The sequence below is a fragment of the Podarcis bocagei genome (assembly GCF_964188305.1).
Source record: "Podarcis bocagei genome assembly, chromosome: 1".
In the NCBI taxonomy this organism is placed as follows: domain Eukaryota; kingdom Metazoa; phylum Chordata; class Lepidosauria; order Squamata; family Lacertidae; genus Podarcis; species Podarcis bocagei.
In genome coordinates this window covers 106,824,399-106,837,312 of record NC_138125.1, presented here as the reverse complement: position 1 = coordinate 106,837,312, position 12,914 = coordinate 106,824,399, and the positions used below count along the sequence as shown (strand labels likewise).

Sequence of the window (12,914 nt, the reverse complement as noted above, 5' to 3'; positions counted from 1 at the left end):
ACATTATATGTTTGAATACATGTATACACCATAGCAATACAATTCTATTGTGGGAGCTTGACATGGAAGAAAAGGCAACATGGTAATATTTAATGCGTCCTGTGCCATGGAATGACCTTCCCTAGAGATACAATGGGCATCTACAGTGATAATGTTCCTCTGGTTGGTTTAAACACACATACTCACAAAGGCCTTCCTAAGCAATGATGTTTTAGTGCTGGCTCTGTTGTGGCATTTGTGCTTGGAACATGTTATTGCTTTACTACAATGATTTTATTCGGCACACTGACTTACTATTTTATAATGAGGCCAATTAATGTTTTCATAAATAATTAAGTCAATACAATTTTTTTGTTTTTTTCATATTGATTGCTCAAATTTATCATTACTTGTACTTAGAATTACAACCTGAAGATCTTAAACACATGAGTTAATATTTAGGACCCTTACTAAAAAAAATTGAAATAGACTGACATGAATGCTGCATTATTCATTTCCTTCACAGAAACATTATGAAGCAGGGTGGGAAGAAGCCAAGAAAAAAGGTTATGACTTAAGAGTGGATGCCATTGCAATTCAGCATGCCAAGGCTTCGAGAAACATTGCCAGTGAGGTACTGTCAACTGTTGTATATTATTTCTGTAATGTTATTTCCTATAAGGCTAAACAGGTGGCTAATATTTTGGTAAATATTAGGAAACTGATTTTAGATTAGCATTTTAAGTTTTTCGACTGTTGGCACAGATACATCCTGAAATTTGCTTACATTGGTTGTCAAGCTGTAGAGATCTTTTCTTACAGCATTGGCTATTGCCAGTTAAGCCAAGATGAGCTATTTTTCACAATCTTAGTTTAACTGGTCCCCAAATCCCAAAATGGCAGGCATATATTCAAGCAGACATATTAAATCTGATTTTACATCCATTTATAGTAAATTATTACATTTCCACATTGGCTTGTATTTTTTAAAAAGCTTTCATGAAAATTCATCAGCATCTTAGCAAGAAATTCTCCTAATATAATTTTTGTGTGCAATTTTGCCTAATATACATATTTTTGTGAAACCATTTTCCCTAATGAAATTTTGTATGATTTTCACTAATGCATGTTTTCATATGCATACTTTACACAAGTATATCCATTTCTGCATGCACCACTCGGCCACAGATGTGCATTGCAAAATTTGGAGAATGTGAATTTCAAAGCATAGTTGTGTTTCTTTTGGTTCTCATTTCAAAAAGGGTGAACTATGGAAGTGTGACTTTAACTGCAAACTGAACTGCATTTCCCTCTCATCCCTTAATAGCAAGTCCAAGTAAATATTTTATAATACAAAGACAGAATTAGGAAGCCTTACTATGCTTTATCTACCCCCTGAATATTCCATAGTCAAATCCCTTCAAAATTGAAATACCAAGAACTTCTATTAACATTTCTCCTTGGAATTGGTCAGATTACTTAAGCTTCCAATTCTCTTTTCTGCTCAGTACAAGTACAAAGAAGCTCATGAAAAACAGAAAGGCCACTATGTTGGATGCCCTTCAGTGAAGGAGGACCCTAAACTTTCATTTGCTGCCAAAGTATTGAAGATGCAGAATGACCGGTTGTATAAGCAAGCTTACAACAAATCCAAAGCCAATATTACTATACCAGTGGACATGCTGTCTGTCCAAGCAGCCAAGCTATGCCAGTCTTTAGTAAGTGAGGTGGACTATCGTCAACATCTGCACCAGTGGTCTTGTCTGCCCGACCAGAATGATGTGATCCAGGCAAGGAAGGCTTACGAACTACAGAGCGATGTAAGTATATCTGTCCTCTGCAAAGCCAAACAAACAGCACAACACTGCAGGGACAGAAGGCAAAAGAGACATCATGGTAGATAGTGGTGGAAGATTTCCATTTCTTAATTTTTACTTTGTTTCCCTGATAACATTTGTAGTTGCTTTATTAATGAAAACTGGCCTTGTCACATTTTCACGTAATTTAATCTTCACTTGATTTCATCATGAGCACCTTGGGAGGAAGAACTGAAATATTGTTAATTCAGAATGTCCAACACAGACAAGAGTGATGTGATAGACTTGGCATATCTAAAAATAGCTAATGAATCCATAACCGATTGGAGTGCTGTCATCATATGTATGGATTTGATTATCTTTCTGCCCACTCTATCTAGCCCAATCTACACAAGTCTGGAACTCTCCAGATGTTTTGGTCCCCAACTCCCCAGCCAGCATTGTGCTGATTGAAGTTATAAATGCTGGTGTGAAATACAACTGGAGGTCAAAGAAACATTTTGGCCTAGTCCAGAGAGATAGTACTGCTTAGATCTTGATGCTGTAATTGAGACAAGTTTGTCCTGACTTTCTGAAGTTCCATTCATTCTACAGTATTTACCACATTAAGTATTTGTTTTGAATTGAACTGAAATATCTTGCTCTTCCTTTCTGACATTTTCTCTCACAGGCTGTGTATAAATCAGATCTGGAATGGCTCCGGGGGGTTGGATGGATTCCCAATGAATCTCCAGAAGTGAAGAAGGTGAAATATGCGCAGGAAATTCTGAGTGACAACGTTTATCGCACTCCTCGGGATCGTTTGAAATTTACCCACATCGTTGACACGCCTGAAGTTGTCCTTGCCAAAACCAACGCTGAGCAACTGAGTCTTGTATGTAACTCCTTTCAGCAATGTGACATTATTTTAATTATTCTGCGGAAGGAATTAACAGATAATTCTGTATTTTTGTAGGCGAAATACAGAGAAGCGTGGGATAAAGATAAAACTATGATCCATGTGATGCCAGACACACCAGAAATCATGCTTTCCAGGGCTAATGCTATCAATGTGAGCAATGTAAGTAAATCGCTACCATTCTTCTTACGATGCAACTCTGCAACCTTCTTCAGTTACTCAGATGAAGGGGGCTTTGGATGTTATAAGTTCATTATGCAGCAAGGACCCATGTAAATTCTAGGTGGGGTATTGCACCTGCATTTATTTAGCTAGTTACAGGTAGGTAACTGTGTTGGTCTGCCATAGTCGAAACAAAATTTAAAAATTCCTTCCAGTAGCACCTTAGAGACCAACTAAGTTTGATATTGGTATGAGCTTTCGTGTGCATGCACACTCCGTATCTGAAGAAGTGTGCACGCACACAAAAGCTCATACCAATGACAAACGTAGTTGGTCTCTAAGGTGCTACTGGAAGGAATTTATTTAGCTGTTTGTATGCAAACTGGCAATCTATTGAGTTTGTGGAGATTCCACAAAACAGATGTGTTAGCACTTGTTATCCATAATTACTTACATGCACTTTAAATACTTTTCCTTACGTAGTTTTATATGTAGATAATCTGTAATGTTTAAGGCATCTCTTACCTGCAAAAAATGGGAGTGATTAGAAAAAAAGTAAAAGCTGATGGACAGTGAGCTTTCATAAATATATAAGTGCTGAAAGAGGATAATGACAATATAATGTTGTTGGTTTTTTATTGTAGAAACTTTATAGGGAATCATGGGATGACATGAAGAAAAATATTGACCTGAGAGCAGATGCAGTCCCAATCAAAACAGCCAGAGCCTCAAGAGAAATTGCCAGTGATGTAAGTATGCAAATAGAATTTGATAGTGTTTGGAAATCCATTGTCTCTGGACTTTTGTATCTATTGGAATTAAAATGCAGGAAACAGAAAATATATTAAAGTTATCTTTTCAAGGCAAGATATAAGGACATTATGGGCCAGCTTTCACTAACCTAGTGCCCTCCAGATGTTTTGAGCTAAAACATCCATCAGCCTCATCCAACATGACTGATGGAAGTTGTTGTCCAAAACATGTGAAGGGTGCCATCTTGGCAAAGGCTGCTGTTTGCTTTAAATATGCTCCAAGTAAAATGTCCAGTATCCTGATGAAGGTTTCTGAAGTAGAATATTAATCTCTCTGGACCAAAGCTTTCATCTTGTTGGTCAAAAAAATGTCAGATGAAGGATGTGTAAAATTCAAATATCTATGCATGTGCTGAATATTTACATTACCAATACAGTGGCACCCACCTGAGAAGTGCCAGAAGTGTGTTGCAGCTGAAAAAAACTCTGAGTCTAAGATACCTATGGTCAAGATTCTAATTGTATATGTATTTTTTCAAATCCTATTAGTACAAATACAAGGAAGGCTACCGTAAGCAACTTGGACACCATGTGGGATGCCGAGACATTAACGACGATCCCAAGATGGTACTGGCTATGCACGTAGCTAAAATGCAGAGTGACCGTGAGTACAAGAAAGTATATCATCAATTGAAGACGAAGATCCACAGTCCTGTTGACATGCTGTCCGTCTTGCTGGCCAAGAACTGTCAGAAGCTTGTTAGTGACATTGATTACCGCCACTACTTGCATGAATGGACCTGCCTGCCTGACCAGAATGATGTCATCCAAGCCAGGAAAGCCTATGAATTACAGAGCGATGTGAGTGATTTTGTTATTGTTGCAATATCTCTTTTATGATGGCTTCTTGTCTATCACTCTCTTTCCTCTGTCATGACATTTGGTGGATTATTACTGTTGGCTCTACAATTATATTTCATAGAATCATAGAATCATAGAATTGGAAGAGACCACAAGGGCCATCGAGTCCAACCCCCTGCCAAGCAGGAAACACCATCAGAGCACTCCTGACATATGGTTGTCAAGCCTCTGCTTAAAGACCTCCAAAGTTGGAGACTCCACCACACTCCTTGGCAGCAAATTCCACTGTCGAACAGCTCTTACTGTCAGGAAGTTCTTCCGAATGTTTTGGTGGAATCTTCTTTCTTGTAGTTTGAATCCATTGCTCCGTGTCCGCTTCTCTTGAGCAGCAGAAAACAACCTTTCTCCCTCCTCTATGTGACATCCTTTTATATATTTGAACATGGCTATCATATCACCCCTTAACCTCCTCTTCTCCAGGCTAAACATGCCCAGCTCCCTTAGCCGTTCCTCATAAGGCATCGTTTCCAGGCCTTTGACCATTTTGGTTGCCCTCCTCTGGACACGTTCCAGTTTGTCAGTGTCCTTCTTGAACTGTGGTGCCCAGAACTGGACACAGTACTCCAGGTGAGGTCTGACCAGAGCAGAATACAGTGGCACTATTACTTCCCTTGATCTAGATGCTATACTCCTATTGATGCAGCCCAGAATTGCATTGGCTTTTTTAGCTGCCGCGTCACACTGTTGGCTCATGTCAAGTTTGTGGTCAACCAAGACTCCTAGATCCTTTTCACATGTACTGCTCTCAAGCCAGGTGTCACCCATCTTGTATTTGTGCCTCTCATTTTTTTTGCCCAAGTGCAATACTTTACATTTCTCCCTGTTAAAATTCATCTTGTTTGTTTTGGCCCAGTTCTCTAATCTGTCAAGGTCGTTTTGAAGTGTGATCCTGTCCTCTGGGGTGTTAGCCACCCCTCCCAGTTTGGTGTCATCTGCAAATTTGATCAGGATGCCCTTGAGTCCATCATCCAAGTCGTTGATAAAGATGTTGAATAAGACCGGGCCCAAGACAGAACCCTGTGGCACCCCACTAGTCACTCTTCTCCATGATGAAGAGGAACCATATTTTGTCTCCACAATTTTTACATATTTTTTCATTAAAAAGTAATAAATGTTTTACTTCTGTGAACACATGTCACATATTAAGAGTCATAGTACATGTGAATTTTTTAACATATAAATTTGGTATTGTTTGGACAATCATCATACTTCTTTAAGAAAGAACACAAGGGGGCATTGAGACCTCAATTCAACACATGTATCCATGCATACAAGGCTAATTGACTCTACCATGATCTGAAGAAGTAAGGCACCAAAACCTGAATTTGTGGCAGCTGCATAGAACTAAACACTTCTAGAGGTGTCCATTTCCATTGGTCTTTTACTTTCTATTCCAGAGAATTTTAGGTGTGAAAAGAATTAATTTAAGCTGCATTAAGCAGCCTATTTTTCCTTGACTGGATTGCCTGAGCTGGAGTTATTTACTAGAATCTGTATTACTCATGGCCAGTACTGTTGTTATTCTGCCATATACAGCTTGAAAGGGGATAAAAAGAGGGCTGTTTATTAATACCCACATTAGTGGTATGCACTTCTTGTGATTGGCCAGCCATGGAAGCTGAGCAGTTCTGTATTATGACGGGTCGAGCCACAGCAACAGCCTTCTTAATAAATTAGAAGAAACATTTTCAGCCATAATGTTAATAGCCCAATTGTTTCCTTTGCAGAACGCCTACAAACAAGACCTAGAATGGCTGCGTGGTATTGGCTGGATGCCAGAGGGCTCTGTGGAAGTGCTCAAAGTGAAGCACGCCCAAGATATCCTGAATGACAGATTGTATAAGCAACGTCCAGATGCACTGAAATTTACAAGTATTGCTGACCCACCACCCGTTGTCCTGGCTAAGATCAATGCCCAACAAGTCAGTGAGGTAAGCTTGGGAATTACCCAGTTATTGTATTCATTATGTTGACAAATTGGTATTGGGAACGCGTGAGTTATAGTTGCATACCTTTGAAAAATAAGAGGTTTTTGTAATGCAGTGCAATCATTTATGCCTTCACTTCCTTCTTAGAATCTGTACCGTGAAGCCTGGGATAAAGAGAAGACTCAGTTCCATCTTCCTTCAGACACCCCTGGGATGCTGCAGTCCAAGATTAATGCTCTGAATATCAGCAATGTAAGAGAATTAACCAACTATATACCCATGAGTGGAATGTGTGTAGTGATGCATCTGTACCTATTCAGCTGTGTCAAATGCAACTTCCCATCATTAACTGTTCTTAAAAACAAGAAGGCATTTGGCTCTTACTTGTGAGTTTTTATTCAGACGTAATAAAGAGAATTAACTGAACTTCATGGACAGAAGATATTAAAAAGAGACTGACTTGTTCCAAATCCCAATGTTGTCAGAGTGTTTCATTGTTACACGCTTTGATGATTTTGTGATTTGGATAATGTCAGTCTCTCTCCAATATCTTCTGCCTATCAAGCTTTATTATTACTAAATTGTACTTCCCCACAATCATTCTGTTTCTTATCTAGGCCCCAAATAAATTGCCGGCGTCAGTTATATAAGACGTATGCATGCATGCAAACAAATATATCTGTATAAGCTATATTTATGCAGTGTTTGTATATTCATATTTTTACTCTTTTGGCTGCAGTCCTATGCATTCCATATTTACTTCGGAGTAAGGCCCATTGAGCACAGATTTACTTCTAAGTAAACTTGCATTGGATCGCAGTGTTGATTGAGGAATGTCTATAGTTGGTTTTCATCATGTATTTTATTACATTGAAAACTGTGAATTTTATTCTGATTGCAGAAACATTACACTGGAGCCTGGGACGAGGCCAAAGCAAAAGGATATGACATAAGAGGTGATGCTATTTCAGTCAAGCATGCCAAAGCCTCCAGAGAAATTGCCAGTGAGGTACAATCTCTTTTATTTAACATTTACTTCTCAAATGGCTATATCTTTTCATATGATGAGTGCACATGTCAAAGTATATGAACAATTGATAATTCAGCCTCAAAACCGTATTTATCCAGCCTTATAAAAGTTCCTCTGCTGCATGTCCATGACATCATTCTTTCCATTCTTTTATAATTTATGAAAGTGTCTTTCAAACAATCAGAAAGTTTAATATAGTCCATTATTTTAAATGCCAAAGAGCTAACTGTGATAAATTTGGAGATACTTGGCACTGTAAAGACTTTACAATAATTAAATCTGTTGCTTCCTGTTGTTAAAAACACCCAAGTGTTTCTCCCCCCCCCCTTCCCCTTTCTTTACAACCACTTTAAAGTTTTCTCTTAAGTTGTGGAAAGTCAGAGAGCTCTGGGTATAGGGTGGTATATAAATTAATTAAATAATAATAATAAAATAATATTGCATAGTTTCTAAATCAAGTTTAGCACCCTAAGCACACCATCCTATGCATTTTTACGCCAATAGGTAAATTCCACCATGCCCAACTGGGCTTTGTTCCAAGTAAAAATGCATATGATTGCCATTTCAGAACTATTTATTTGGATAGCCAAATTTCATCAGTAGCTTTTCACTATTACACAAAGTGGGCTGTGCTTTTCAAAAGACATTGTGACTTTGTAAAATTTGCAACCACATATATATTATTCAGTTATTTGAAAAAAAAATAGATCTTTTTACTTAGGCTTAGGATGTATACAATTGGGGTGGCAAAACTATCAATTCTCCACATTTCCACATTGACTTGTTTTTGGTTTTTTTGTAGTTCTAATAAAAATTCATTAGGATTTTCATGTGAATTTTTCCTAATACGTATTCATGTCTGTATACAGTATTCATAAAGTGTGAATTATGGAAGTGTGACTTTAAATGCAAAATGAACCGCATTTCCCTCTCATCCCTAATAACAAATCCAGGTAAATATTTCATAAAGACAGAATTAGGGAGCCTTACTATGTTTTATTTACCCTCTCATTATTCCATAGCTAAATCCATTAAAAACTGAAGCATCAAGAATTTCTAACTTATCTCCTGGAAATTGTTCAAATAACTGTAACTTCCAATTCTCTTTCCTGCTCAGTACAAGTACAAAGAAGCTCATGAGAAACAGAAAGGCCACTACATTGGATGCCCTTCAGTGAAGGAGGACCCTAAACTTTCATTTGCTGCCAAAGTATTGAAGATGCAGAATGACCGGTTGTATAAGCAAGCTTACAACAAATCCAAAGCCAATATTACTATACCAGTGGACATGCTGTCTGTCCAAGCAGCCAAGCTATGCCAGTCTTTAGTAAGTGAGGTGGACTATCGTCAACATCTGCACCAGTGGTCTTGTCTGCCCGACCAGAATGATGTGATCCAGGCAAGGAAGGCCTACGAACTACAGAGCGATGTAAGTATATCTGTCCTTTGCAAAGCGATGTAAGTATATCTGTCCTTTGCAAACACACATTACTGCTAGGACAGAAGGCAAAAGAGACATCGTGATAGATAATTGTGGAAGATTTCCTTTTCTTAATTTTTACTTTGTTGTGTTAATGAAAACTGGCCTTGTCACATTTTCACGTAATTTAATCTTCACTTGATTTCATCATGAGTACCTTGGGAGGAAGAACTGAAAGATTTTTAATTCAGAATGTCCAACACATCATGCAGACAAGAGTGACGTGATAGACTTGGCATATCTAAAATAGCTAATGAATCCATAACCAAATCCATCATATGTATGGATTGGATGATCTTTCTGCCCACTCTATCTAGCCCAATCTACACAAGTCTGGAACTCTCCAGATGTTTTGGTCCACAACTCCCCAGCCAGCATAGTGCTGATCGAAGCTATAAATGCTGGTGTGAAATATGACTGGAGGTCAAAGAAACATTGTGGCCTAGTCCAGAGAGATAGTACTGCTTAGATCCTGATGAAGTAACTGAGACAAGTTTGTCCTGACTTTCTGAAGTTGCATTCATTCTATTTACCACATAGAGTATTTCTTTTGAATTGAACTGAAATATCTTGCTCTCCCTCTCTGAAATTTTCTCTCATAGGCTGTGTATAAATCAGATCTGGAATGGCTCCGGGGGGTTGGATGGATCCCACATGAGTCTCCAGAAGTGAAGAAGGTGAAATATGCACAGGAAATTCTGAGTGACAACGTTTATCGCACTCCTCGGGATCGTTTGAAATTTACCAACATCGTTGACACGCCTGAAGTTGTCCTTGCCAAAACTAACGCTGAACAACTGAGTCTTGTATGTATCTCCTTTGAGTAATGTGACATTATTTTAAGTATGCTACAAACCTCCCTATCAGTTTGTAGCATGAAGCATCTATTTGTATTAAAAGAAAAGTTATTCATGTTCCTACAGTTAAAGAGAAATTATGTAGGAATATGAGCACTGGTGCAAAAGGAATTACAAGATAATTTCGATGTTTTTTTCAGGCAAAGTACAGAGAAGCTTGGGATAAAGATAAAGTTATGATCCATGTGATGCCAGACACACCAGAAATTGTGCTTTCCAGGGCTAATGCTATCAATGTGAGCCATGTAAGTAAATCACTACCATTCTTCTTATGATACAACTCTACAACCTTCTTCAGTTACTCAGATGAAGGGGGTTTTGGATGTTACAAGTTCATTATGCAGCAAGGACCCATGTAAATTCTCTGTGGGTTATTGTACCTGCATAGGTGCAAACTGGCAATCTATTGTGCTTGTGGAGATGCCACAAAACAGATGTGTTAGCACTTGTTATCCATAATTACTTACATGCAGTTTAAATACTTTTCCTTACCTAGTTTTATATGGAGATAATCTGTAACTCTTACCTGCAAAAACAGGAGTGATTAGGAAAAAGTAAAAGCTGATTGACAGTGAGCTTTCATATATATGTAAGTGCTGAAAGAGGATAATGACAATATAATGTTGTTGGTTTTTTTATTGTAGAAACTTTATAGGGAATCTTGGGATGACATGAAGAAATATATTGACCTGAGAGCAGATGCAGTCCCAATCAAAACAGCCAAAGCCTCAAGAGAAATTGCCAGTGATGTAAGTATGCAAATAGAATTTGATAGTGTTTGGTAATCCATTGTCTCTAGACTTTTGTATCTAATGGAATTACAATGCAGGAAAGAAAAAATATATTAAAGTTCTCAGTTCAAGGCAAGATATAAGGACATTATGGGCCAGCTTTCACTAACCTAGTGCCCTCCAGATGTTTTGAACTAAAACATCCATCAGCCTCATCCAACATGACTGATAGAAGTTGTTGTCCGAAACATGTAAAGGGTGCCATCTTGGCGAAGGCTATTCACGTGCTCCAAATAAATTGTCAACTATCCTGATGAAATATTAAGCTCTGCCGTTGGTCAAAAAAAGGTCAGGTAAAGGATAGGTGATGTAAATGTGAGCATGAATGCAGCCTTTGTTTAGCATCTTAGGAACAGAGTTAAATGGAAAACTCTTGCCAATGTTATCAATCTTTCTACACTCTGAGATAACGAAGATGAAGATTCTAATTGTATATGTATTTTTTCAAATCCTATTAGTACAAATACAAGGAAGGCTACCGTAAGCAACTTGGACACCATGTGGGATGCCGAGATGTTAACGACGATCCCAAGATGGTACTGGCTATGCACGTCGCTAAAATGCAAAGTGAGCGGGAGTACAAGAAAGTATATAATCAATTGAAGACGAAGATCCACAGTCCTGTTGACATGCTGTCCGTCTTGCTGGCCAAGAACTGTCAGAAGCTTGTTAGTGACATTGATTACCGCCGCTACCTGCATGAATGGACGTGTCTCCCTGACCAGAATGATGTCATCCAGGCCAGGAAAGCCTATGAATTACAGAGTGACGTGAGTGCTTTGGTGGTTGTTGAAATTCCTCTTTCTTGATAGCTTCTTGTCTATCGCTCTCTTTCGTCTCTCATTTGCCTCTACAATGATAAGTGTTTGATATTTTGTCTCCACAATTATTACATTCCTTTTCATAAAAAATAATAAATATTTAGAATACTTGTGTGAACAGGTAGGATCCATACTATATGTGATTTTTTAATATAGAAATTCAGTAATGTTTGGACAATCATCAGATGTCTTTAAGAAAGCACACAGGACATTGAGGCCTCAATTATGCACGTGCATATAATTGCACATAATTGCTTTCCATTATGTATAGATTTGAGCTCTCATTCTTTTCATGATTGTATTGCCTGATTTGAATATGTCGAGCAAACATAGGATATAGCACCACCTTGCAGAAGGCAAGATGGTGGTAGGCACAGCATAATGAAAGTGGGGAGTGAAATATTTGTTCCTGGTATATTCTGTGCCTGAATAGTTCCTCCTTTCAGTTTTCTATTATCCCATTCTTTTTGTAGGAAAACAAGCCCTCTTTTCCCTTTCAGTTAAAAGCAATCAAGTTTGGTATGAAACACTCCATGCAGGGAAAAAAGTGCTGCAAATAACTGTTCTTGTTTTCCCCTGACTCTGCAGGCTGTTTATAAATCCGACTTGGAATGGCTGCGTGGAATTGGCTGGATGCCAAATGACTCTGTCTCTGTCAATCACGTCAAACACGCTCAGGACATTTTAAGTGAGGTAATAACAACTAGTTAAAAGTATCAATCGCAGAGATTTTCATAGAATCCTAGAGTTGGAATGGACTCAAGCGTCATCTAATCCAACCCCCTGCAATGCAGAAATCTCAGCTAAAGCTTCCATGACAGATGGCCATCCAACCTCTGCTTTAAAACTTCCAAGGAAGGAGAGTCCACCACCTTCTTAAATTGGCCTTTTTTTGTTTGCATTTCATTTATGTTTATATTTTTTATGTTCCCAAAGGAAGCCCAAAGTGGCTAAAAGTAAAGCAGAAAGCAACACAACTAGCACAAAATAGCAAAATGCATGTCAGTATAACAAAACAAGGCATCTAGCAAAATAGAAAGCAAGTCAAAGCAAATTCATGTCAAAATATTGTCAAGTATACAAAAGACCTGTTATCTGCGCAATCTTATAAGTGTATATTCGGAAATAATTCCCACTGAGATCAATAAAACTTACTCTCATGTAAATGTACATAGGATTGCAGTCTAGAACCATGATAATTTCTTCAACAAGGAGGCTCCACTTTCTGGCATTAATGTCCCCACCTTGTGTCCCCATATTTGGGAAAGAATGATGCTTATTAATACTAATCCTGCCCCTGACATTTCTTGTTTGTTACTATACCTTATCCTTTACATAGCTATTTCTTGAGGCAGGATTATCTTCCCCTGCCTCCCCCCACAAAAACATCTTGGAGGTCCCGGGCCAGAGAGAGGTTAGGCTGGCCTCAACTAGAGCCAGGGCTTTTTCAGCTGTGGCTCCGATCTGGTGGAACGCTC

At 38.4% G+C, this 12,914-nt stretch overlaps 1 protein-coding gene across 50 annotated transcripts in view; it reads left to right on the top strand.

Moving 5' to 3' along the window:
- Window positions 1-12,914, top strand: part of NEB (nebulin) — a 158,299-nt gene that overhangs the window by 71,690 nt on the left and 73,695 nt on the right. For 48 of the 50 annotated variants that reach the window (XM_081186795.1, XM_081186818.1, XM_081186829.1 and 45 more), the window contains 15 exons: window positions 506-613; window positions 1,488-1,799; window positions 2,467-2,670; window positions 2,752-2,856; window positions 3,501-3,605; window positions 4,158-4,469; window positions 6,257-6,460; window positions 6,605-6,709; window positions 7,359-7,466; window positions 8,605-8,916; window positions 9,570-9,773; window positions 9,965-10,069; window positions 10,469-10,573; window positions 11,074-11,385; window positions 12,025-12,129. In XM_081186795.1, coding sequence (XP_081042921.1) covers window positions 506-613; window positions 1,488-1,799; window positions 2,467-2,670; window positions 2,752-2,856; window positions 3,501-3,605; window positions 4,158-4,469; window positions 6,257-6,460; window positions 6,605-6,709; window positions 7,359-7,466; window positions 8,605-8,916; window positions 9,570-9,773; window positions 9,965-10,069; window positions 10,469-10,573; window positions 11,074-11,385; window positions 12,025-12,129 — 2,706 coding nt within the window. The remainder of the gene's footprint in view (window positions 1-505; window positions 614-1,487; window positions 1,800-2,466; window positions 2,671-2,751; window positions 2,857-3,500; window positions 3,606-4,157; window positions 4,470-6,256; window positions 6,461-6,604; window positions 6,710-7,358; window positions 7,467-8,604; window positions 8,917-9,569; window positions 9,774-9,964; window positions 10,070-10,468; window positions 10,574-11,073; window positions 11,386-12,024; window positions 12,130-12,914) is intronic. The other 2 variants (XM_081186826.1, XM_081186827.1) reach the window with 2 other exon arrangements.